Consider the following 25,650-nt stretch of genomic DNA (forward strand, 5'->3'; position numbering starts at 1 on the left):
GATAAATAATATTGCTGTGGAACTTTTTTTCATGAGAGTATAATAGTCTATAGAGTATTCTGTTTGGTGGAATAGTGAAATAGAAGTCAATATGTTCTTGCTCAATCTTTTGTCGCTTTGAAGGTGTCATAATTGTCATCCTTAGCCTAAGCAATGTGTTACTGTAATTTGAATTTCAAAATGACTGAGAGACGGTTTTTGACGTACTGGTCAACTCCACCATAGCGAATCACATGACTTTGACAATCAGTAAATTCCAGCGAAAATATCTTTATAAGTAAAGGATGATCGCGTAAAAATTAGACCATAGAGTACAAGGGAAATGGCAAAGTTCACGAAGTCTAGTCTGATATATCGATAAAAAAAAAAAAGCCCGAGCAAAGGAGGGGGGGGGGGGGGGGGGGGGGGGGGGGCGTACGCCCTCTACGCCCCCCTCTGGATCCACCACTGATTAAATTACCCAATGATGAATTAGACAACACATAATATGCATAAAAACATATACCAGACCTCAAATTTGACAAAACATAATAAAACAATGCTAGCGGTTTTATAATTTCTTTATTCACACGAATCTTTTCTCCTCTGCTGTCTAATATACCTATTTATAAGGAAGGGATAGAAGTGAGACCGAAGATCTTCGGACCCCCCCCCCCCCCCCCCCCCCCCCCCCCCCCACACACACACACACACAAATAAATAAAAGGCCACGCCGACCGCAGGACACAATTTTGAGCTTGACACAGTAATTTGCTGGACATTAAAATGGCTACAAAATGGTAAAATTCACTGTCTTTTCCTACATGTTCTCATCATAACATAAATACAAATGAAGAAGTTCAATATGTTTGGCCTTTGACCCCCTTTTGATCCCTCGTTTTTTTTTAAACGGTGGACGCTATCTCAATAAAACACCCCAAGTCTATAACATGCAGTCTTTTTGTCGAGCATCTGACAAATTCTTAACTTGTATTCAGATATAAAATGTTCAGATAAAAGAAAAATGGTTTTTGAATTTCAAAACGAACCCCCCCCCCCCCCCCCCCCAACAAAAAAATATATATATATATATATATATATCAGTTTTCATATATAATGAATAGAAGCAAGTAACAACCTCAACATGTATATGTTCAACCGGATCTCTATGGCTACAAAGTCCAAAATATTATTATAAACGTCTGAGAAATCAGGTTTGGGTTTGATCTGATGTAGCATTCTCAAGTTAGCATCCTGAAACCAAAATTTTCTTGAAATTACAAACTATTTTAAGCCAATGTAACCTTGACATTAGGGGTAGAGACCCCAAAATCAATAAGGTTCTTCCTCTTGTGATCAGGTTTGATCTTATGTAGGATACTCAAGTTATCATCTGGAAACCAACAGATGGACAAGGGTAAACCTTAATGCCCCCGACCGCCTAGCTGCGGGGTCATAAAAACACATAATTTAAGAATCAAGTCGGAAATGTGCCAAGTATCTATTGATTCTATTGAGGCATCTCCCAGAACTAAGCCGGACAAAATTATTGGAAGTATAATAATAACTGGAATTTCCATTGCGAGCAATGTCGCCCTTGGCAACCATTTAGATGGATGCATCTTTGATGAATTACAAAAAATCAAGTCGTTCTTATCCAAAGAATCGATTGATACTTGGCACACAGTTAGACCACCATGTGCAGTTGTGCATGCTAATAAATTGTTTTTCAAAAGGGCCACCATATCCAAGATGGCCACCAAAATGCGCTAAAAAATTGGGGGTTCATTATATAGAAAACTGCCCTGCAGAATTTCACAAAACGTTGTGTGAATCTTTATTAGGATGAGTAAAAGGATTTTATGCCAAAAAAATGTGATCAGTTTTCAAAATGGCCTCCTAAATCAGCAAAATTAATCTTTGTCAGATTTCTATGTAGATTTTGATGCTGCGAACAAGTAATGATTGTGTTTGGATGCAAACACTGATTGTGTTTGGATGCAAACACATAAGTCACCCAAATGATCCCAATATCAGATTCATGGCATTATAAAGTCATTGGTGGTCGAATTTGAAAGATTTATGTTAAATGTCATCAAGTTTGGAGCATTTTTGATTTTCCTAACTTTTTATCGTTTTCGTGGCAATGGTCACCATTTTGAAAATTCCAAGACCAGAAACCAATTTGACGCATGTCAGACAACTTTTCTGTAAAGTTCCATCCAATTCTGAGCACTTTTAATTTTCTCACTTTTTTTACCTAGTTTCCATGACAACAATCCCCATTTTGTTTTAGCTTTTTTGTGTGTTGTCTTTGTTAATGGACTTATGAACTTAAGAAATCGCTCTTACATTGGCAACTCAGGATAATTTTTTTCAATCTTTCAAACTCCCTTGGAAATCCCCTCTTTTTACTTTATATTTGATATATTATTCCTCTAATTTTAGGTTCAGAGATACAGGTTACGGGAAAGTCTGCACCGTATAAATGAACATGGTATTCAGGAAAGAAGGCAGGGTAGGTTGAGCAGACGAGTATACAGTGTAGAGTCAGCAAATAGATTGTGGCATATAGACACAAACCACAAATTAATTCGGTGGAAGTTTGTAATTGCAGGAGGTGTAGATGGTTTCAGTAGATTGATAACATTCATGAGGTGCCTTGACAACAACAGAGCACCAACGTTGCTTGAATGCTTTAAACAGTCTGTTGTTCGGTATGGACTTCCAACTAGAGTGTGGTCAGATAAGGGAATGGAAAATACCCTCATTGCAGATTATATGATCCAACAGCGGGGTATTAGTAGGAGAAGTATGATAACAGGAAAGAGTGTGCATAACCAGCGTATTGAACGCCTCTGGAGAGATGTTTATGCTGGTGTGTTGTCTTATTACTATAACCTTTTTTATCACATGGAAGATATTGGGTTACTAAACCCACTGGACGAGCATCATTTATTTACTCTACACCATGTGTTTATGCACAAAATTAATGAGAAATTGGAGATCTGGAAAAACGCGTGGGACAATCACCGCATTCGCACTGTACATATATCACCTATGCAAATGTTCACTGCAAGTGTGATGAATGAAACTGTACAAGTAGAGCAAATTCATAATGACACGACCAATGACAACGATGTACCAGGTGAAACAATTGATGGTGTACACCTGTTAGGGTTAGATATTCAGTTATATCCAATGTCTATGGTTCAACTAAATGAGAACTGGTCAAAGAACTGGATATCAGAAGACTATGGTATCGACATTTACAGACAAGCAGTAGAAATTTTACAACATCAATAAATACATATCAAAGGTACTAGGCTTATAATTTATATTACACCAGACTCGCAATTCGTCTATAAAAGACTCATCAGTGACGCTCGAATCAAAATAATTGAAAGGCCAAATAATTAACAAAGTTGAAGAGCATTGAGGACCAAAAGTTCCAAAAACGTTGTGCCATATACGGCTAAGGTAATCTGTGTCTGGAGGTAGAAAATCCTTAGTATTTTAAACATTTCATAGATTTCAAACATTAAATTTATAAGGCACTGAAAAATATAGCTCTACTAGATTTTGCCCCAAAGTTTCTGTTCATCAGTTTTATTAAGGGTATTCTTAACCATATTATGAAATGGACAATAACTAAAAGACTGATGGTGGCATTCATTAATTAAATGAATTCCTGTAATTCAACCAGATTACATACCTTTGAACTTTGTGTAAAAATAAATGTACAACATACATATTTTAACTTTTGAACTAAGTATAGTTTTGTGATCTTGCACACCACAAAACATTTTTTACAAAAGAGCAGTGAAGAAGGCACTAAATTTTGTTTACATCTTTTCTCTAGGACACAAAAAAATCATCTTTAATAAGAAATATCAGTTAGTAAATACCAAAAAGACTTGGACTATTTGAAGTCATGAAAGTTTAGGATAAACCATAATATGTATTACTAAATGCAAAGTCAAACAAATTGTTCAAAAGTTTGTCTGATGGTAATTCTCCATTTCCTTCGGGTTCAGTGAGAAACAATCTGTTAATGCAGGTGTTTGCTGTTGGCATGAATGATTCTCTTTGTACAAAGTTGAGTGAAGGTTGAAGTGTAAAACCCAAGATTGGTTCTTCTTCCGAACTTGTTGCAAACATGAGAATATGGCGGAGAGTAAGATTACCTCTTCTTCCAGCTAAAAAAGAAAAACAGGTATCAGACTGTTACTCCAAATAAATTAAGCATGTCTGATAAATGAAAGATACTGTTATTGATTTTGGGGTTGGCTCACCAAAAATTAAGATCGCATACAAACATTTACATGTACATGAACTTAATGTAAAAGAATTTAATGGAGTGCTATTGTCATCACTTGGTTGTAGTATACATCGTTCACCAATATTCAAAAATCTTCTCCTCTGAAACCACAGGACAGAGTGAACCCAAACTTGGTACATGTATAAATGTTGATAAAGATATTCTGCACAGAATTTGAATTTTTTATGTACACCAAACATAGCAGCTTTTATGATGACAAATTATAATATTCAGATATACTAGTTTTACTTCAGTTTCAATGTTGTTTGTAACTGTATTTCAGCGATGAGGAGCACACTTTAAAAGGGGAAATTAAGAAGCAACAATAAATTATTTATGATAAAGGAAAATTACTTAAAATAGCTTATTGATAAAAACATCAAAATCTACAAAAAAAAGATTCAGGGTCAAATTTGAAGCATGACCCTTTTCCAAGATAAAACCCAAAAATTGCATTTTTTTTCTTATTTTTTATCTTTAATGTTATTCTATTAATTTATTTTCTCCTCTAAAACTTTAAGGTTAATTGTAACCAAACTTGGTGTGATTGTAACTGTTTCTGATGCTTGTCAAAAGGTGGGGTAACTAGCAAACACACTGATTTGCAATTAAGTCAGTGTGTATATCAGACTCCTGGGAACCTCTGGTCTTTCTCATCAAGCCTTTATTTCACTAATATATTCTTTTTTTATTCAATACCTTATATTTGTGATATTTCATATAATTAGTTTTTTCTTATTTTTCTTTATTTATGATATCTATGTGTTGATTTTGAGATATTCTTTGTTTCAATAAAACATTAAAATAACATGATACTCTTCAGAATTGATTATTTATTGCATACTGGCTAACTACTTTATGCAGGTAGCATGTAACAATCTTTTCCCTAAATTGATTAAACCTTGTTGTAGTAAGTATTTGAATGTAATTGAAGATATTTTTCCTTCCTATATCTAATACAGTGGCTAAAGGTCAACTACTTATCTGATAAGTCAACCTCCAAAACTAACAACGAAGGAAAGAACCAGGTTCAAGCATTGAGATTATTCTCAGTATCCATCGGTTTATGCTCAAAGTTGTACTGTAACTTTGCATCTCTGTCATTTGACCTCAACCTTGAAATTCTGGTTGACATTTTTTTTAGGAATTTTCAATAAGTTTGATGGACTCCTCAATATCTCAAAGACTACATTTACATTGAGGCGTGGTGTAGGGGTTAGAGCATCGGACTACTAACACAAAGGTTCCTGGTTCGATCCCCGTTCCGGGGAGTAAATTTCAGGGACTGAATTTTCGGCTCTCCCTCGACACCATTTGCGAGTATTGTCTTGAGATTTTTATCGTCCCCATCCGACGGACTAGCATCGTTTCTGAGAAACGATGCTAGTCCGTTGGATGGGGACGATAAATGGCTGACCCGTGTGAGAGAGAGCAATATCTCTTGCACGTAAAAGACACCCTTGTAGATTTCGAAAAAGAGTAGGCTAATGCTGCTACAAGGACAGCACTTGCACCCGCAAAGTGGAGAGGGATTTATATAATTTGTAATAACTTGTTTCCCAATCCACTATAAATAAATGTTTAAACTAAACTACAATTACAAACCCTAGATTTTTAATACTGGGTACACTTGTGCACCACTATTTTTAGTAGTACATTTTCCTCTCCTTCTTTTGACCTTGAATTTCCAATTAAGTGACTTTGACAATCTCTATAGTTATGTGTTGAAGTTTGATAAGCATATTGATATTTACTTTTCTTAAAGTTCCTCTAAATAAGGGAAGACATTTAGTTTATGTTTAATACTATTAAATGGAACATTATAATATGTTTGCATTGCTTTGGCAGATTGTTGATATCTGATGGTTTCAACAGGTGTGATGTGAGATACTTTAGTTTCCAGATGATAGTGTAAATGTAAAACAGGCACTAGTAAATGTATATGCAATGCTTACCTGCTACTTCTTTTAGGTATTTTACAAATTTCTTGTAAATTATCAATTGCCTGATTTGTCTGTTTGAACCTTCTGGTGCAAAGGCAGGTTTAAACAAAGTTGTAATAATTTTCAGGTTGAATGGTCAGGACCCTGGCGTAAAAAGATGGACCAAGGATGGCAACTCCTTCACCAACTGAAATAAATGCCTCTATTTATATATGTACTGTATTTTAATTAAGCTGTCACATTATCTTGTGACTTGTTCTTAAATTAGGATTTACATCATTGTATGTTGAGAGAGTTTCATGTAAATAATTCCAATGTTGCATGTTATTTTAAATTTCATTGGTTAAAGACATCTTAAAAATAAATCCTTTGATCAATATGAAATAATCCAACAATATTTTATTTTTAAAATGATGTTCGACAAAACTGTTCAGAAAGTTTGATGGAACTATAGGAAATAAAGATCATGCCGTGCAAAGTATACCCCCACTCATTCCTGTCTTGTTTAGACATAAGTTTATGAAGTAAGAGTTGGGTATGGGAAATCAAAGTAAATACCAATTCGACATTTAGAAAATTTCAAAGTATCTGCAAACAGAAGGTGGCTGGGGGACAGATCTGAAAATCGCTGACACGGTTCAACTCACCAATAACAATCTATAGACCAAATCATAAATCATTCCTTTAATTAACAGCTGAGAAATCCTTGACGAAAATTTTTCAAAAGTTTTGACATTTTGAAAATTTCAAAGTTTCTGCAAACAGGAAGTGGCTAAGTAACAGATATGAAAATCGCTTACATGGTACAACTCACCAATAACAAGCTTCAGACCAAATATCAAATCCTTTCATTAATAATAGCTGAGAAATCCTTGTCGAAAAATTTTCAGAAGTTTTGACATTTTGAAATTTCAAAGTCTCTGCAAACAGGAAGTGGCTGAGTTACAGATCTAAAAGTCACTTACACAGTACAACTCACCAATAAAAGGCTTCAGACCAAATATCAAATAATTCCTTTTATTAACAGCTGAGAAATCTGACGAATATTTTAATTGGATGACGGACTAACGAGGTGATTGCACCAATCTGACGAGTGGGGGTATAATCTTATGGATGTGTAAATTTGGGTATTTACTCACAAACTTTACATAGAGTCATTTGAACTAAAGGTGGCTAAAGGGAATTATTCCACAATTTGTTTGTAAAATAATGATTCATTAAGGTTACATATGTTTAGAAAATTAGCAAAATAATTATTTAATTCAAAGAAAGCACCAAATTATTTTAAACTCATAGTTCTTTATTCCATCTGCAATATTTTAATTAAAAATGAAACAATAAAAAGCAAAAGATGTGAGTCTTGTCCTTATTTTAAAGGACAACAGGATTTATGCAAGGGGGTAATTTGATAAAATATCTTGAATTGATCTCACAAGAGAACAGTGTTTGCCAAATACCATCAGTCAAAATAAGGCCGTGGTCCGACATACATCACTGATCTACCTGTCAAAATGTCCGGTAAACAAAAATCTTCTTCTCAAGATACCGCTTAGTCAAAACCATTTCAAATAAGGTATCAAACTGCAATTATGACAATCATCTGGTCGATTTGTTAATGATTGTATTTTCTGTCAAAAATCTTCTGCGAAATGACGCCTTCAATAGCTGTGGCTTAATCAGTCATCATACAGAAAAATACTTTGTATTGGATTTCGGTTAATACAGATATATTGTACGGCTGGTTTACTCCACGTTTTTGCTTACAAGCAATCAAAATTTTCTCAGTTTCTCACATGCATTATTAATATACAAACCGACCACGTTTATTATCGGTTTTTTTTTCCTAATATCGGTTGAGAAGGGTGAAAATGTCATAGGAATAGAGAAACAAGAGGGTTCTCAAAAAGCCTGTATCGCTCACCTGGACCATGGCTCGTGAAAGATACTATCAAGATTTGCTCCGTAGTTTCAGAAGAGAAGATCTTTGAATGTGTTCCCATGGGGTCCATTGTTAAACTATGCTCCCCCTGGAGGCCATCTTGTATGGGGATGCGGGCCTGATTGACACCTTTTCAAGGAGGACCATCCAAAGACTATTGTGAATAGGTTTGGTTCCAATTGGTTTTCAAAGGAAAAAATCTTTGAATGTGTTCCCATAGGGTCCAATGTTAAACTATGATCCATAACCAGAATACAAAGTGATTTAAAAGCCTTATAAGAGCTAACCTGTAACAAACCAAGTGCATTTAAGCCATTTCTAAGGTCTTGGATTACTGGCCTGGGTCTGGAACTTTCAAACAATTCCTCTAACTGTTCAACACTAAGCAGCTTGGGGAGTGGTCCATTTTGAAGAAAAGATAATGCTAAAAAAGCAATTCTTTATACATTCTATTACTAATGAATGGGTTTCAGTAATATCATTTATGTTTGAACTTACAGCAGTACAGTTTAGAAAATGTCTTAAATTGTGCCTATTGCATTCAATAAAATAAATTGGATTTAAAATCTTTTCAGTGCAAAATGATAAGACTTTTTTCTTGAAATTAAAAATATTCAATGCTATTATGATGAACTAATCAGATGTAATAGAAGTCTCCCATCAACTTTCAAGAGCAGTTTTACTTTCAATTTTGAATTTCTAATTAAGTGAAAAATAAAACGAATAAATAATGAATACGGTAAATAATAATTATAAATGCTTCAAAATTTTCATTTATTGTAATGATCAGCTTGATGCTATATTATTTACAATAAGAGGCTTTCAGGAGTCTTAACTGCTCATCTTAAATTTATTGCACATAAATTAAGGACCGGCCAGCCCTCATCCTGAGGTGCAGCACCCTATAGTTCTCTTTTTGTCCCTGTGTTCAGATCCGTCTGTCTATCCATCAACAAGCCTTCTGATTGCAAAATCTCAAAAACTTAAAACCATATTATTCTTAAATTTGGCACACTTATTAAGCATTATATTAAGATGTGCATATTACATTTTATTGAAAGGAGTAGGTCCAGTAAGTTCCACTTTTGGTCCAAAAATTGAACTACATTTAAAAAAAGATTTGAGACAATTTTCATAGACTTAAATGTCTATTACATTGGATTTGATTAATTTAAAGTAAAAATTATAACCAATTTCATCGTTTAAGGCTCTCAAATTAGGCTACACTATGGAAAATCAGTAAAAAATGTCGAAAAACTTCAGTACTTTACTCAACTTTAGTACAGGACGCATGTGCAGAGTATTGACAAAACCTGTTCTGGTTATTTAAATGTGATCATTTTACTAAACAATTACTAACTTAAAGTAAACTTTCATTGATTTTTAAAAGATGTATAATTTATGGGGCTAAAAGTGGGTCTTACAGGACCTTCTCCTTTGAACAAATAGTTTTGGTAAAAAAATTGTTTTTCAGCAGAAAATTACAAAATCTAGTTTACAGCAAGTCTTAATTTACATTCAATTACAAGTAATATAATTACCAAATATTTTTCCAATTACAGTATAGTCTGGAGACCATTCTCGTAGTGGTGAAAAGTACACCACTATCCCATACTTAATGTATGTCTATGGCTGCCAAGTGACTCTGAATTTTAGCAATAGCAGCCAAGTGACTCTGAATTTTAGCAATAGCATGCTGCAAGTTTCCGCAAATCGGTATTTAGCATTACTGCATATGCTAGATCAATGGTATTTAGTATGCAGTTGCATAAATAAAAATAAGATGAAAACGCTTATTGTTATTTCTGTACTTATTCTGACTTGGTTTTTACTTTTAAAATTTGTAGCATGCAAGGCAAGTATTAATTTTTACAAATGTACTGCTTCCTGGAATGTAAACAAAAATCATTTGTACCGGTTCTAGGGACCCGTAGAAATTGTATGCTACCGTCCCCCTACCGATTCCTGTATCAATTTTGACAAATCAGGTTTTATGATAGCAATTTGAAGGTTTTTTCTGTAACTTTATAGAGTATTTTGGTTATTTCTTGTACAGACAATACAGTAGTACAGACACCATCATAAATCCATGAATGTCTGGTTAAAAGTCATTTTCCAAAAACAGGTGTGCAGACCTATTAACGGAACCAAAAGTTTGTACGTTACGCAATCATGCAATGTACCGGTTCCAGGTCCCTAGAAATCGTATTTTTATTGCTTCCAGGGACTGAAGGAATGTTTGATACCGGTGTCCGAAAAAAGTTCCATTTTGAAAAAAGACACACAGTAGCTATAATTTTATCGAATTTCCAAGATGTTTGTCAATAGTAAACTAGTTGTACATGTATTACTTTTTATGACTACAGACTGTTACCTCTCCAAGAAACTGAACTTCTAAAGTCAGTCTGAGATCAGTGATGGCCTCAATATCCTCAAAGGCAGACTGAAGTATGTCTGACCTATCAACTAAAATGAAGTTAGTCTCTTCTTCAATTGTGGATGACTCATCCTGGATATCAAGATCTCTGCCATATACCATCTTGCTCTGAAAGAATCTCAGGATGTCTTCAGGATCTTTCATTCCTGTCTCTGTACAGTGGGACACACATTCTGACACAATGCTGGTAATGATATTTTCCATGTTTGTTTTAACTGTGTTTTATTGCTCTCCATCTCTTACTCCTTAAAAACAAAGAAATCATCTGTGTGCTGCTATACCAGGTTGCATATCCCCTCTTTGGATAATCCCCAAAAGCTTGTTTATATTTTGAAAATACATGAAATACTTCTTTTTTAATGTTAGAAATTTAAAGGAAGCAAGTAGTAAATGGAACCACAGACATGACAGAGTTGTTTATTAAAAAGTACATGCATTATATAAAGTTCCTGCCCAGCACTTGAATTTTTCTGCCCAGCTCATGGGATAGTGAAAAAAATATGCGCCCAGTATACAATTGCACCGACCCAGCAATCTGATAAATATTACACAGATGAATGTTTGTGTCATATTTTGATATTAATATAATTTTTATATTGTTATTGCAGAGTACATTTTCTACAACAGACAATAATAATTGGATCACTTGTAGTTTGCAACCACAATACTGGAATACCAGTATTGTCCACAATACAAAAAAAAATGAAAAAGAAAAGTTATTGATTATAGAAACATGCACCATTGACAAACATATAAAATAGGGGAATCGAGCACTTATTTTGCAAATAAATCTAAAAATACACCTGTACGTCATTGGTGTTACTGTCAATGGTGAGACCACTTTAATAAAGTAACACCATTGACCAGTTTAGTAACACCACTGAATATGTTAAGACAATCAGTATTTTTTTGTGTTTCTTTCATATAAAAAAGAAGATTTGGTGTAATTGCCAATGAGACAACTCTTAACAAGAGACCAAATGACACAGAAATTAACAACTATAGGTCACCGTACGGCCTTCAACAATGAGCAAAGCCCATACCGCATAGTCAGCTATAAAAAACCCCGAAATGAAAAATGTAAAACAGTTCAAACGACAAAACTAACGGCCTAATTAATGTACAAATAAATGAACGAAAAACAAATATATAACACAGTAACAAACGACAACCACTGAATTCCAGGCTCCTGACTTGGGACAGGCACAATCATAAATAATGTGGCGGGGTTAAACATGTTAGCGGGATCCCAACCTGCTTTTAACAACCGAAACATCATATAATTTATGAAATAAATACTTATTTAACAATGTTTTATCCATAAAATGTATTACCTATACCAAGTTTTCACAAACTGGTGTATGCTGGTAACACCAATGACACTATTTAGTAACACTATTGACATTTTTAGTTATTGATGTAATGTTATATAATTTGGGATTTTTTAGCCTAAGAATTATTTTTTTTTCTTTTTCTTTTGCTTAGTGTTCTTTGTTTTGTGTTCAGTACCTTATAAAAGTACAATTTGAAATTTGTTGTCAATAGTGATTCTTTTGTGTCATGAGAGTTACTGAAGGGTCAGTGATGTTACTTTATAAAAATGCAATAATTTTTATTTTTTATTAACAAATGAAAGTTTTTTTAGGCCGAATACGAAGAATTAGGCATTATCTAATCATTCAGTCTTACACATTTTACATATATTCAGTTTTAGTGTATTCATTAATATTAACAACGGCCATAATTAGAACAGCCAAGTTTTTTACAACAATTTATTCTAAAATTTATGATTAAATAGAATGCATACCTATAAAAATAATGTCAATAAATAGTAATTTAAACCTTAAAAATGTGCGTTGCCGAGCGCAGCTGGATCTGAACGCAGAGTTCCAATCCTGAACAGTTTGGGCAAAAATGGACACAATATTGAAGATTGATACAGGTCTGAATTTGGATTTTAATTAAATATTTGACACATTATAGGTTTCTGTCACAGAATAAATGTAGTCAAAGAACGTGATCTTGGTTAAATGATTTGAATTTATTTTCAATTGAAGATTTCATGCTGTTGTGTAATACACTCTGTGCTGTTGCGCAATACTGAGTAAATCTATTTTTAGACTATATTGAAAGAAATAGCAAAAGAAATTGTGAGAAAAACCTAAAATTTAAAAAAAAAAAAAAAAAAAAAAATGCCCCCCCCCCCCCCCAAAAAAAAATTTACCCCTGATTTTTTTTGGGAAAAAAATGGTTATTTCTTAAATCTTGAAGAAAAAAAAATTGCCCCGAAATTTTTTTTTTTACACCCCACCGCCGCAAATTTTTTTTGATGAAATTTTATTTTTGAAAAATGTGGTACAATTTAAGAGATATCCACACTTTAACACAAGTTATTGTCTAGAAAAAATTTTGTTTTTGGCCCCTCCTTCCTGAACTATTTTGGCAAATACCCCAAAAATCAATCCAAACCTGTTACTTGTGGTATTGAACCTTGTGGTACAATTTCAGAGCAATAAAAAAACTTATTCACAAGTTATTGTCCGGAAACTAGAAAAATGCTTCTTTTTGGTCATCTTTTGGCCCCTTATTCCTAAACGATTAGTACCATTACCCCCAAAAACAATCCCAACCTTCCTTTCATGGTATTGAACCTTTTGGTTAATTTTCATAGAGATCCATACACTTAAAGTTATTGTCCGGAAACCAATCTGTCTACGGACGACGACGACGTGATAGCAATATACAAACGCAAATTTTTTGCGGTGGTATAACAACAAATTGGAACAGTTGTTTGGTATTTAAAATAGGAAACTCCTAATTTTTCCTATTGCATATTTCTGAATATAGTTGCTACCATATTATAGAATATCAGGACATATTTTAATTTTCAAATCAGAGACATCATTTTCATACATGCAATCATACCTGGAGAAATTGGTTCCAAGACTTCCACAACTTGGGGCTGTTCAGTCATATTGTCATTCAATGTTGACTGAAGATCAGGTGTGATTGATGCTAAGGTCTGACTTTGAGAGGTTGCAGATGTGGATGGTTCTGTAGTTGAAGAATGTCTGTGAGATGGTGCAAGATCAGGAAGTTCATCTGATTCTGAGTTTGGCCGTGCAGAACATATTTTTAAACGATCTCTCAGCATTCTAACATTCATTTTGTTGTCACAAAATTCACACATTCTAGAGTATGTATCATCATTTGGCTCTGGTGTGGAAGGTGAAGTTTCAAGATCATTTTGGATTGGGCGTAAATCAATTTTTGCCTGTTGTCCTATATATTGGCGAATAGACTCTGGCTTCCAATTGCATTCTAAAACCTTCAAGTTTCTACAGTTTTGTGCACATCTAAGCAATTCAAAACCACCTGGTTTTTTAAGTTGAGGAAACTCTTTCTCAAGACAATTAAAAAATTTCTCCTGTGAGCTGTAAAGGTCTATTGTAACTCGGTGTGACCCAAGACCACATCTCAAAAGCACCATTTTTTCTTCACCAATTGGTATTGTGGTCTGATTTCTGCTGGCAAGACATACAAATGTGCCAGTCCATTTTTTCAAAGGTTTCTTTCCTTTTTTTCTGCCTTTGTTCATTAGGACGTCCAAATATGAGGGATCTTTCATTAGATATCGAAGCAAGACTCCTCTGATGATTTTCTGCCAAGACAATGGAAAAATAGAATATATTTAATTTTTAAGAGATAGTCATTTATTTGGAATGCACAAAGTATAGAAAATAGTATATAAACATTCATTGGTTTATGTATTCTGTCTCTGGAGGAGTCTTTCAGTAACATTTAGATTTTTTTTAGATCGTCTCCAGAGACAGGAGGCAATAATAAAAAAATCCAAATATTAACATCAGCATCAAGAGACAGAATTTGGACTAGAGTTCAGGGCCTAGTGAAACTTGCGATTGAGTGTTATTTTTAAAAACTGAATCTACAGAGACTTCTCTGGGTATTTTTATAAAAAGTTTAAAAGCATTTCGCACTGACGTATACATAAAATTGATGTTGTTGCATTTAGTAATAATTGTGGGTCATGATGAAAATCATAATTTCGAAGTTAATAATTTGAAAAACAATCCAGGTTGATACACTAAGCTGTCAACAAGCCAGAATCCTTTATATGTGCAGTCTAGAAATTCAGTATCATTTGTTTATATTGCACCATGCCAGATTTTCATAAGGCCGGACTGTTATACATCTGCATTAACTCGAAAGGTAGTTACCTCCCCTTTCAACGTTAAATCCCAATGTTAAATTTGAACAAGTTTTGATGTAAACGAGGGTGGTACAGGGTTATTTTCATACATGTGTGTTTGGGTTTTTAGCTCACCTGACCTGAAGGGTCGTGTGAGCTATTGCCATCACTTGGCGTCCATTGTACCGTCTGTCTGTCCGTAAACTTTTCACATTTTGATCAACTCCTCCCTTACTTACCAAATTTTAAGTAGCGAACTTGTTGCAAATATGTGGCAAACATGTCGCGAATGCTGTTATTCGCTGTTAGAAATTGCTAGATATTCGCAGTTAGCTGCATACATTGTGCGAACAATTTGCCAGAAAGCAAAAATGCTGTGAATACATAATATAAAAATATGTTGACAGAAGATATTTTCAAAAGTACTGAATATAAAGACAAATCTACTCAATAGAATAATTTACCTACTGAACATAAAGCCAAAACTGCTAAGTATATTGATTAAAGTGCTGAATATAATACCAGATCTGCACAATATAATGATTATTCTACTGATCATTATGATGTTACTGCTCAACATAATTGTTATACTACTGAACATAATGAAAAGGGCACTCATAATCGAGAAAAAACCGCTGAAAATAATTAAATGATCACAGCATATACTAAATATGAACAACGGAAGACAGCTATGGCGTTCCATAGTTTACGTTACTGGTAGAGAGGGTTCGGCCTGTGCTTTCGCTCCAGGATACTGACAATACAAGTAAAGAATAAATTCAATAAATGACAGGTATAAGAAACCTAAAAAAGACCAGAGATGACGATTTTGCCAAGCAATGTATTTGCTCATATAATAAGTAACCAAAATTCATAAAACAGTTTCATATTTGATAGACAAAGACAATATAAATACATAAATATCGCGGTATCTCCATGTGAAAGTTTAAATTATTTAGTGTTTCAATACATTTTCTAACCTCCCCTTTTAGGATAAAACGATGCGGTGAAAAATACCCATAAAAAGGAAGGGTTTGGCCTTAATGCTATCAAATTGAATAAATTGATAGATACTAGAATGTTAGAGGTGTCCGTTTAATTAAAATATTAAGAGTTGTACACTAGTCGGCTTTAACTAAAAAATTATTCAATCAATCAACCTCGTCACGTCTCCCTTTCCGAGATAAAATAAATATACCCACTGGTTCCCACCGACTTTGTTACACTAGAACATGAACCTCGTAATTCCATGACTAGGGAACAAAGTCAGTCCAGTAAAAAAGAAAACACATCGCATTAATTCTATTCCCGTTTAATTTTCGGTCCAACCAGAGCAATGTCTGAAACACATTTTTCAATGTCATTGAAACCCCAAGGGTGACTGGGGAATAGAAGTATGGTCACCATTGGTCTTCCTCCGACCGGCAGTAAAACCCTTCCTAAAGTGGGGCGTCCGTTTGGCTGTGCGTGATGTACAAATTTGCAGCCACGTCCGGTCAGAATGGGAACGTTAAATCCGAGGCCTCGTGTAAAGGGAGTGCCACGCTCTCCGCACGTTAAGAACCCTTACAACAACTCTTTGAGGGGTCCGTAGGTGACCTGTTACAAGGCTAAATTTCTGTCCCTATCCTATATACCCTAATTTCCCGTGGCAGTCTAAATTTCTCAGACCTTAATCCCGGACGCCCCTCTTACAGAACCTACCTACTAGTATTGTATTTATTGTTAATTTGTTCTCGTCCTAAATATGCATGAAATATTTGCCACTGAATGTTAAGCAACCAACAATCAATCAATCAATATCATTGACCAGTTCAAAGACCTTAATTAAAACATGCGATTATAGAAAATTCTATTTCAGAGTAAGGCACGAACAATTCCGAAAATTGACGACCGTTACTCTAAAATATCCCTCGGATTAACCATTCTTCTAAATATCGCTATCAAAATGAATCCCATCTCTTTATAAACCCGAAATCATAAAACATCTAGCCAGTGTACAACTCCTTTTATTTATTTTGGAACGGAAACGTAAATCATAATTTAGAAATGTTTGACTCTAAAACCGAAATGAAATATATCAAATGTAAAGAAATAAATATTTAAGTCAAACATCGAAATACAAAATAAAATAAAATTTTAAGTACAACTTACCTGTACGAAAGTTTCCCCAATTTAAAGAAATATTGTCCAGACTAGGTTTAAATATCCAAGTCTGGACATGAGTCTCAAGCACGAGAAAAACGATCCCCGCGAAAAAGTGACCGGACAACTATAGTTATATATAATATCTAAAAATAGAAAAAGGGGAATTTACGATGACCCATAAACGTTACAATATCCCCTACCCAGAAAAACAAATCGTCCGCGATTTGACAACAAAGTAAGACAATTTAAAGGACAAGACATGGTTGTCTTAAAACAGATGAAAATGTACATTGCATATAATTTAAAAGTTTAAAAAGTTATCCAAGAAGGTCCATACGGTGATGAAGGTCCTGAGTCCATACGGTGATGAAGGTCCATACGGTGATGAAGGTCCATACGGTGATGAAGGTCCAAACGGTGATGAAGGTCCACAATGTTCATTGATAAAGGTAATTTCTTCATAAGTTTCTGTTACTGATTGTGTACACTTGCAATATCTATATCTGATCCACTAGCACCAAGTTACAATGATACAAGGACATAGTTCCTTTCTTTTATCCTATCAAAGACATTGAAATCAGCCATTGTATTCATATCTTTATACAGAAGAGTTTGAGAATCTGCATCTTTTGAAGTTGCATGAGATAAATGATTCCAATGGCAATATGACAATAATGACAAATCATTACCAGAGAGTTCGTTCATCAGACTTGAACAAAATATCAATCTTTCGGATATTTGAGGTATATCTTAAAAATTTATTGATTTGTTTCAATATAAAAGACTCATTGAAACTAAAATAAATTTCACTGCTTTCCTTTGTTCTATCAGTATCTTAAGAATCAAATGTCTTATCAGTAGGACCATATATATTTGGTTGACATCCTTTACTAGTACCTGGTTCAGTGCTATCCATTTTTAGCTTTTTGGACCCAATATCACCCTTTTTTAATGACGACTATCTATTCGGGCGGCCTTGCAATATTACCTTGTTTGAACATAAGGAGCAATCATCACTATGCAACTCATAAAAGATTGGTGTTTCCAGACGACTTATATAAGAGCTTTCAGCACATTTCCTGCCCTTAATCTATAGAACTCCCGAGCATCAGTCTTTCATATACGAGCTGGAAACATTTCATTTACTTCATCATCAACACAAATACCCTTAGACTTAAGAATGTCTTCCTTAAACAGATTTTTAGGATAAGTCTGATAATTTTTCAATTCTTTTCCACATAATCTACAAATGCCTTGTAATCTTGAGGTACGCAAGGGATCATACACAGCCTTTACTTCATTATAAGAACATTGGGCTTCTAAGGTGTGTACAGGATCACAAGATCCTTTCCCTTCTACATCTGAAAATTGACCAGAATTACCTACAACGAAATACCCATTCACAATTTATTGACTGGTTACTGATTGGTGATAAACGCCACTTTTAGCGCTTTATGCTATCAAGTATGAGGCCTAGGGAATCTGTTATGCCCAGAAGGAACCACCAATCAGAAAAAATACATACAATCCACAAGAATTAAGATTAAATTCAAACCACAACTGTCACATGCAAAGGTTTAAACTCAAAATCTTGGCAATGAGAGGCTAGAGATACAATTGCTATTCTACATAATTATATATATATATATTCAGACCTTTGGTCGAGTATGGTTCAGACTGAAAAAAAAGGTCGAGAGCTGGTCAAGTATTGGTCGAGTACAGGTCGAGAATGGGTTAAGACTGTTTCAGACTGGTCGAGTAATAGTTCAGACTAATTTCAATAGCAAAGATAAGTACAAATCAGTACAGACGAGTATGGTTAAGACTAGGTCGAGTAATATTAAGTAAAATTCAGGCCAAATTAGACTGGTCGAGTAAAAATCAGTACAGTCGAGTACAGATATAGGCCACTTCAGACTTCTACTGGTTTGTAGTGTAATCAGTGAATACTCAGCCACCAAGGTCCCCTCAAACAAATGTCTTATTTAGCTCTTAGGATTCCAAGTATGTGTCTCTAGTACAAAATACTTTCTTACAGTATAAATTTTATTGCCACTCAGTTTGGGTAAATTTTATATTGTAAGAGAGAATAATTGCAATGAGTGGGGCAGCAACACTTGTCTTAAAGGAGCAAGCAAAGATACATCTAATATTTATTATTCAAGCTAACCATTCATTTTATCTACATGTTTGTGTAGTTTGGGTATGTAAGGTAAGAAAAACTGAGGAATTCTGGAACCAACCCAATGTTCTGGATCGCGTCAATAGAAGTATTAAAATAATTTCTTTAAATCGAAAGCAATAAAATTTTCACACTCGGCTGGATTTTCAACGGTAGGTTGGTAAACTGCAAACAAACAATATTTTAATAAAATAAAAACTTTGTTAACAGAACGCTCCTTAATGTTTATGCAGTCAGGAGTACGTACAGCTCACTCTGCTCAGAATTTGAATTGCGAATAAAAATTTGACACATTATAGTGCAGCTTGTAAGCCTCCAATTTTAAAGTGGGGATAATATAAGGTTTTAAAAATTAAGGCATACCTTTATCCTCCATTTCTCTCACATAAATTGCATTCTAAGTTGGTCTTCAAATTCATCTAAAACATAAAAAGGTTAAAAAATAATACACATTACATTGTAAAATTGAGTTACACTTATCCCAGTATGAGTAAATTACGGATAAACAGGATTTTTATTTACAAAGTTTACTTCTAAATACTGTCTTATGATAATAAACAAGCTTCTGTCCAAGTTTGGTAGAAATCTAGGATAGTTTAAGAAAGTTATTAAAATTTCAAAAACTTTAACCACAGAGTGAATATTTGTTGAACGCCGCCAACGACGACACCGCTGACGACGGAATTTAGGACCGATATGTCTCGCTTTTGCAACAAAAGTCGCATGATTGACAAAAATCACTGAAATAAGTGATCAATTTGAGATATAACTTTAAATCTCTTAAATATGTGATTATTTTCTTGATAAATTAACCAAACAACGTTTCCATTGTTAACAGAAAAGTATCCATGCATAAATTCTCCACTGCTTAATAGGCCTGTTCATCAGTTTTACAGTAAGGATAAACCTTTGTCATTCTAAATATAAAATATAAAGGAAACAAATTCACCAGGTTACATAAAAATGTTGACCTTTATCTTATTGCTTAAAATAGTCAGCTATGATTATTTGATTTCAGAAATATTATGTTTTTTTAATGTAAGCTTCGGCCACTACCTTATTAATTACTCAGCCTAGTACACTGATGAAATTGATACATTTTGTATATTAAGATAAACACGAAAAATTTAGGTATAAAAGATCTTTGCAGAAAAATACACCCATAATAACAATATATAATATCAATGATATCATGATTTGAAGATCAAAGAAAACCTTTTAATTACCAAAATCACTTAAGTAGAAGATTAATAGAATTTAGATAAGTGATCATGAAATGACTTTATTCAGTCAAAAAAGGTAGGTAATATGGCATGGTATTGGTTGCAAAAATTTGATATTTTTCATTTAAATGCAATATTTTTCATTTAATTGGTATATTTTTTCATTTATATGCAATATTTTTTCATTTATATGCAATATTTTTTTCATTTGTATGGTATATTTTTTCATTTAAATGGTATATTTTTTCATTTATATGCAATATTTTTTATTTTAATGGTATAATTTTTCATTTATATGGTATATTTTTTCATTTAAATGCAATATTTTTTATTCAAATGGTATAATTTTTCATTCAAATGGTATAATTTATTTGTTGGGTCGGGGGACAGAAGGATTTCATATATGAATATGGTTGCCTGGTAAGAGCTGAAAAATAGGCATGATTAGCGACAGATTGAAATGAATAATAATGCCCCCTCTCCCCTTCCCCATCCTTCATCTATAAATTTAAACTGACCACCACGGAATAGCCCAATAGTGTTGAAAGTAGCGTAAAACACCAATCAATCAATCAAAATCCCTTCCCTAGAATATCAAATAATCGTGCCTTAACTGTTATTGTCCGTGTAGTTCTTATATTTATCCAGCTTATCGTCCTACAGGGATGTCCTACTAAGGCTGTCATACCATAAAACGTTTATAAAACAGCTCACATTCTAATATATCTGCGAACAGCAAGCTATAAAGGGCCCCCAAAAATTAGTAGTGTAAAACCATTCAAACGGGAAAACCAACGGTGTCTAATCTATTTAAAAACCCGATATACTTGCATATAAATCCATATACAATGAAACGGTTTTTGAAAAGTGGACCGAACGTTTTGACCATCGAAATTTTGCAATAGAAATACTAGTTATGACCACAAGATTTTAACAGCCAGTGCAGGACTCGCACGAACGTTAGATTTAGTTAGAAGGGCGATATTCTGACGCGTTTTTTAATTCTTGGTCACCCATGTTTAGAAAGAAAGGGGAGAAATCCAAACAATTTCCGACCAATCACAAACGTTGTTGCAAATTTGACCTTATGACGTCAAAGAATTTCCCATAATGCAATTATTGCATATAAATAAAAAACTACTATACCAATTGAATAAAAAAATATTGCATTCAAATGACATTTTATACCAATTGAATAAAAACTATTGCATTTGAATGAAAATCATACCATTTGAATGAAAAATTATACCATTTGAATGAAAAATTATACCATTTGAATAAAAAATATTGCATTTAAATGAAAAAATATACCATATAAATGAAAAATTATACCATTAAAATAAAAAATATTGCATAAGGTAAGTGGCTAGGGAAATCCTTACAGCAAAATGAGTGTGTAGGTAAAGGTAAAGGTAATATCTTTGGTTCAGCTAACAAGAAACTAGCTAACCAAAGATATTACTTTTAACTACATACTCAATGTATGTTGCTGTAACACCATGAAAACACAAGGTTTTTTGAATGAAAAAAAAAAAAAAACATCACAAAAAAGAATTCTAAACAATAATTGTTAAATAAGGTTACAAAACAAAAGTGAGTAAAATATATTGTATTCATTCTACAAATTTCTGCAAAGACAAAAGATCATTGTTATTCGGGTCAGAGAAGTCACCTTGACAATTAAAAGCTCTTCCAAAAACTATTACATAATACATTGCTAAGGAAAACCATCCGGTTGTACAGATTTAAAGATCTATATATGTCTGTGGGTCAAATAAACTAAAACTAGGAAGTGCACATTATTCAATTACATACTTATGATTCTAATAAAGTTTCATAAAATCATAATAAAAGAGGTTTGAAAGAGGAGTTGCAGATACCAATTGGTTACACCGCCCCCTAATTTATAAAGCAATGACCAAATCTGTGTAAGGAAAGGAAATCCTAAATATGATTTTGATCAAAAATCAAATTGGAGGTGCAAAATGAAAATGAATGAAATTAGATATTTAAGAACTTGAGAAAATTTCATTTGAAGACATTTTAAGTGTGTTTTTTAAGGAGTTGTGGATACAATAAGGACCCCATAAAACACATACATAAAAAGGCCAAGGCTAAAAGTTTTTGATGGTATATTTGGGAAAAAAAACATAAAATAAGTTTACTGTATTTGGGTTTCCTTGAAAAATAAAAAATGATACTTGAATTTACTTAATATATTCATTTATAGTTTCAGTAGGAGCATAGATATGATTTATACATACAATGAAGAATGTAAATCAATAGATGTATTGACGGTGGCAGATCAAGTTTTTTTAAGGGCTTACATGTTTGTCATAGGGGCCCTGCTCCATTCATGCTTAAGTGAATCCCTGTATAATGTACCTAATTGTTCAATGTAAGTTTTTCCTGCTACTGCTCTTTTATACATATTAAACTTGTTATTAAAGGGTAGAAAAAAAATCACTTCTTTAAGTTATCTCAGTGATCATGAAATAACTTTGCAATAACTCATACTTAATATTGTATAAGAAAAATATGTTATTGTTTAGGGTTATAAACATGATAAATTGGAAAAAAAACTTCAAAATGTAAAGTTCTGATCTGAATCAAATTTTCATGAAAATGAACTTTAACAAGCATTCTGAGAGTAGTCCCCTACCAATTAAAAATTCATTGTATTGGAACAAAATTCTAACTTGATCTATAACTTGTCATGGTGTAAACTATATAACAAATATCAAGTCAATATCTTAAAGCATGACGAAAAAAAGTGTTGAAAACTGATTATTTAAGTGAATTTAATAAGTCCAAGGACCATAACTCTGCACACAATTATCAGACTGGAACAAAATTCAAATTTGATCTGTTACTTGTCATGATAAAACTATATACCAATTTTCAAATCAATATCTTCAAGCATGACGAAAAAAAGTGCGGAAAACTGATTATTTGAGTGAATTTCCAAGGATCATAACTCTGCACAAAATCATCAGGCATGAACAAAATTCCAACTTGATCTGTAACTCGTCATGCTAAAATTATAAACCAAATTTTCAAATCATTATATTCAAGCATGACGAAAAAAAAGTGTGGAAACTGATTATTTTAGTGAATTGTTTAAGTCCAAGGACCATAAATCTGCACAAAATCATCAGACCGGAACAAAATTCGAACTTATCATAATGAAACAATATACCAAATATCAAATCAATAACTTCAAGCATGACGAAAAAAAGTGTGGAAAACTGATTTGCCGGACTGACGGATGGACAGACAGACAGACGGACAGAGTGCAAACCTAAAGTCCCCTTCGACTTCGTCGGTAGGGGACTAATAACACATTTTTCATGTTTATCAAATCAATCTTTGACCTACAAACCGTAGTATATCAGGGTGATAAATAGTTACACTTTAGGCCACACCAAATTAATTTCTAGTTCTTCGGACTCTTTCCGTTAAAAAAGGTAACAAGCGAGCGAATTTTTTTTATTTGTTTTTTTTTTTTTTAAGTTTGATTTTTGGCATGTGATCATGAAAGCATTTTTTACTAGCGAGCGATATTATTTTTGAAATATTGAAAAAAAAAAACATATATGAAAAGCATTTTAAGCAAGCGATCAGAAATTTACAGTTTTGGTGCTTGATGTTTTTATATATCTCATATCCTAGTTCTTATATTACCCTACTTTGCTGCTTGATTTGTTCTCAGACACCCTGTTGAATCTTTTCACAACATTTCCGGTACAAAAATGATTAACTAGTATCAAAACCTACAACTTCGTGTAGTCTGCTCAAATAAAGATCCAGCTGAACATGAAATAGTACAACAGCATTTAACAGGTAGACATCCATGTTTGATGTCAGTATAATTGATGCATTATAAAAATAAGGAGAAGTGGTATGATTGCCAATGAAACAACTATCCACCAAAGTTCAAAGGAAATGGATATATGCAATTATAGGCAACCGTACAGCCTTCAACAATGAGAAAACCCATATCGTAGAGTCGGCTACAAAAGGCCTCAAAATGAAAAATTTGAAATAATTCAATTGAGAAAACTAACGGCCTTAATCATAACAAAACAATTTACGAAAAACAAATTTGACAGACATTTACCAACGACAACCAGTGAACTACAGGGTCCTGACTTGGAACAGGCACATATAGAATGTTATGTTGTTTCAAATAAACGTATGCAAAGCATATATGCATGTATAAAGCTTTTAAATACAACTATATTTATTTGTTTATACAACAAGATGAAAATTTATAAAGGACTGTCCTTCAAAAACCACTCCAACTTATACTTCTACGTATTCAAATGCATCACACCAGATGCTATATACTAAATAAACAAAAGGAACATTTCAACACATTCCACATAGTCATTACTTTGCTGAAGGATTTAGTATATTATAATTGATTGATTGTTGGTTACTTAACATCCATTGGCAAATATTTCATGCATGTTCAGGACGAGAACAGTCAAATTAACAATAAATACAATAGGTAGGTTCTGTAACAGAGGCCGTCCCGGACAAAGGTCAGTGAAATTTGGACTGCCACGGGAAAATGAGGGTACATTGGACAGAGACAGAAATTCAGCCTTGCAACAGGCCACCTCAAAGAGTTGTTGCAAAGGTTCTTAACATGCAAAAAGCGTGGCACTCTCCCTACACGAAGCATCAGATTTAACGTCCCCATTCTGACCGGACGTGGCTGCAAACTTGTACATCCTGCACAGCCAAACGAACTTCCCACTCTGGCGAGGGTTTAACAGATGGTTGGGGGAAGACCTATGGTGATAATATTTCTATTCCCCAGTCACCCTTAGAGAGAAGAAGAATTTAATAGCAATCACATCTTTGTATATGGGGATATTGCTCTGTGTTGAAGGCCATACCCTGAACTTTTCTGGTTGCAAACATTAACAATTTTGGTCTCTGGTGGAAGTTTGTCTAATTAACAATCATACAAAAAAGATTTTGTAATTTTAAAGTTGGATTGATGTGTTATATTCAATTATCACAACCACATTTTTATCAAATTCCATGCTTTATAACTTTGTAATGATACTGGCAAATATATATAAATAAAAGTTTCAAGGGAAAAAAACATTTATTCTAAATATAAGAAAATATACTAGTATCATTGCGGTGCCTTCTCAATGCATGTACTGTCATCTTCGGGATTATGTTTTATTTTCATGCATGTTATATTGTCATCATTTAAATCTTTCAATTCGGAGGCGTTAGGGATTTGTG

General features: G+C 33.5%; 1 protein-coding gene and 1 long non-coding RNA gene across 2 annotated transcripts; both read right to left on the minus strand.

Annotated features, from left to right (window-relative positions):
* Positions 1-4,041: 4,041 nt before the first annotated feature.
* On the minus strand, positions 4,042-9,782 carry LOC127732285 (uncharacterized). The gene is made up of 4 exons (XR_007996156.1): positions 9,724-9,782; positions 8,470-8,606; positions 6,256-6,430; positions 4,042-4,178 (listed from the first exon to the last, which is right to left on the minus strand). It is a non-coding gene; the product is annotated as an uncharacterized LOC127732285 (long non-coding RNA).
* Positions 9,783-10,292: 510 nt separating this feature from the next.
* On the minus strand, positions 10,293-14,193 carry LOC127732287 (uncharacterized). Its single transcript, XM_052241361.1, has 2 exons — positions 13,545-14,193; positions 10,293-10,864 (listed from the first exon to the last, which is right to left on the minus strand). Exons 1-2 carry the CDS (start codon positions 14,107-14,109, stop codon positions 10,842-10,844), a joined length of 588 nt encoding a protein of 195 aa, XP_052097321.1. The 5' UTR covers positions 14,110-14,193; the 3' UTR covers positions 10,293-10,841.
* Between the last annotated feature and the right edge of the window lie 11,457 nt (positions 14,194-25,650).

This window comes from Mytilus californianus, unplaced genomic scaffold (assembly GCF_021869535.1).
Source record: "Mytilus californianus isolate M0D057914Y unplaced genomic scaffold, xbMytCali1.0.p SCAF_23, whole genome shotgun sequence".
Lineage (NCBI taxonomy): Eukaryota > Metazoa > Mollusca > Bivalvia > Mytilida > Mytilidae > Mytilus > Mytilus californianus.

Excerpts from the sequence above, each read along its gene's own strand:
- LOC127732287 (XM_052241361.1), bottom strand. The coding sequence starts at position 14,109 with ATGGTGCTTTTGAGATGTGGTCTTGGGTCACACCGAGTTACAATAGAC. Across the intron at positions 10,865-13,544 it reads CTTGGAACCAATTTCTCCAG|GAGTAAGAGATGGAGAGCAA; the intron begins GTATGATTGCAT and ends TTTGTTTTTAAG.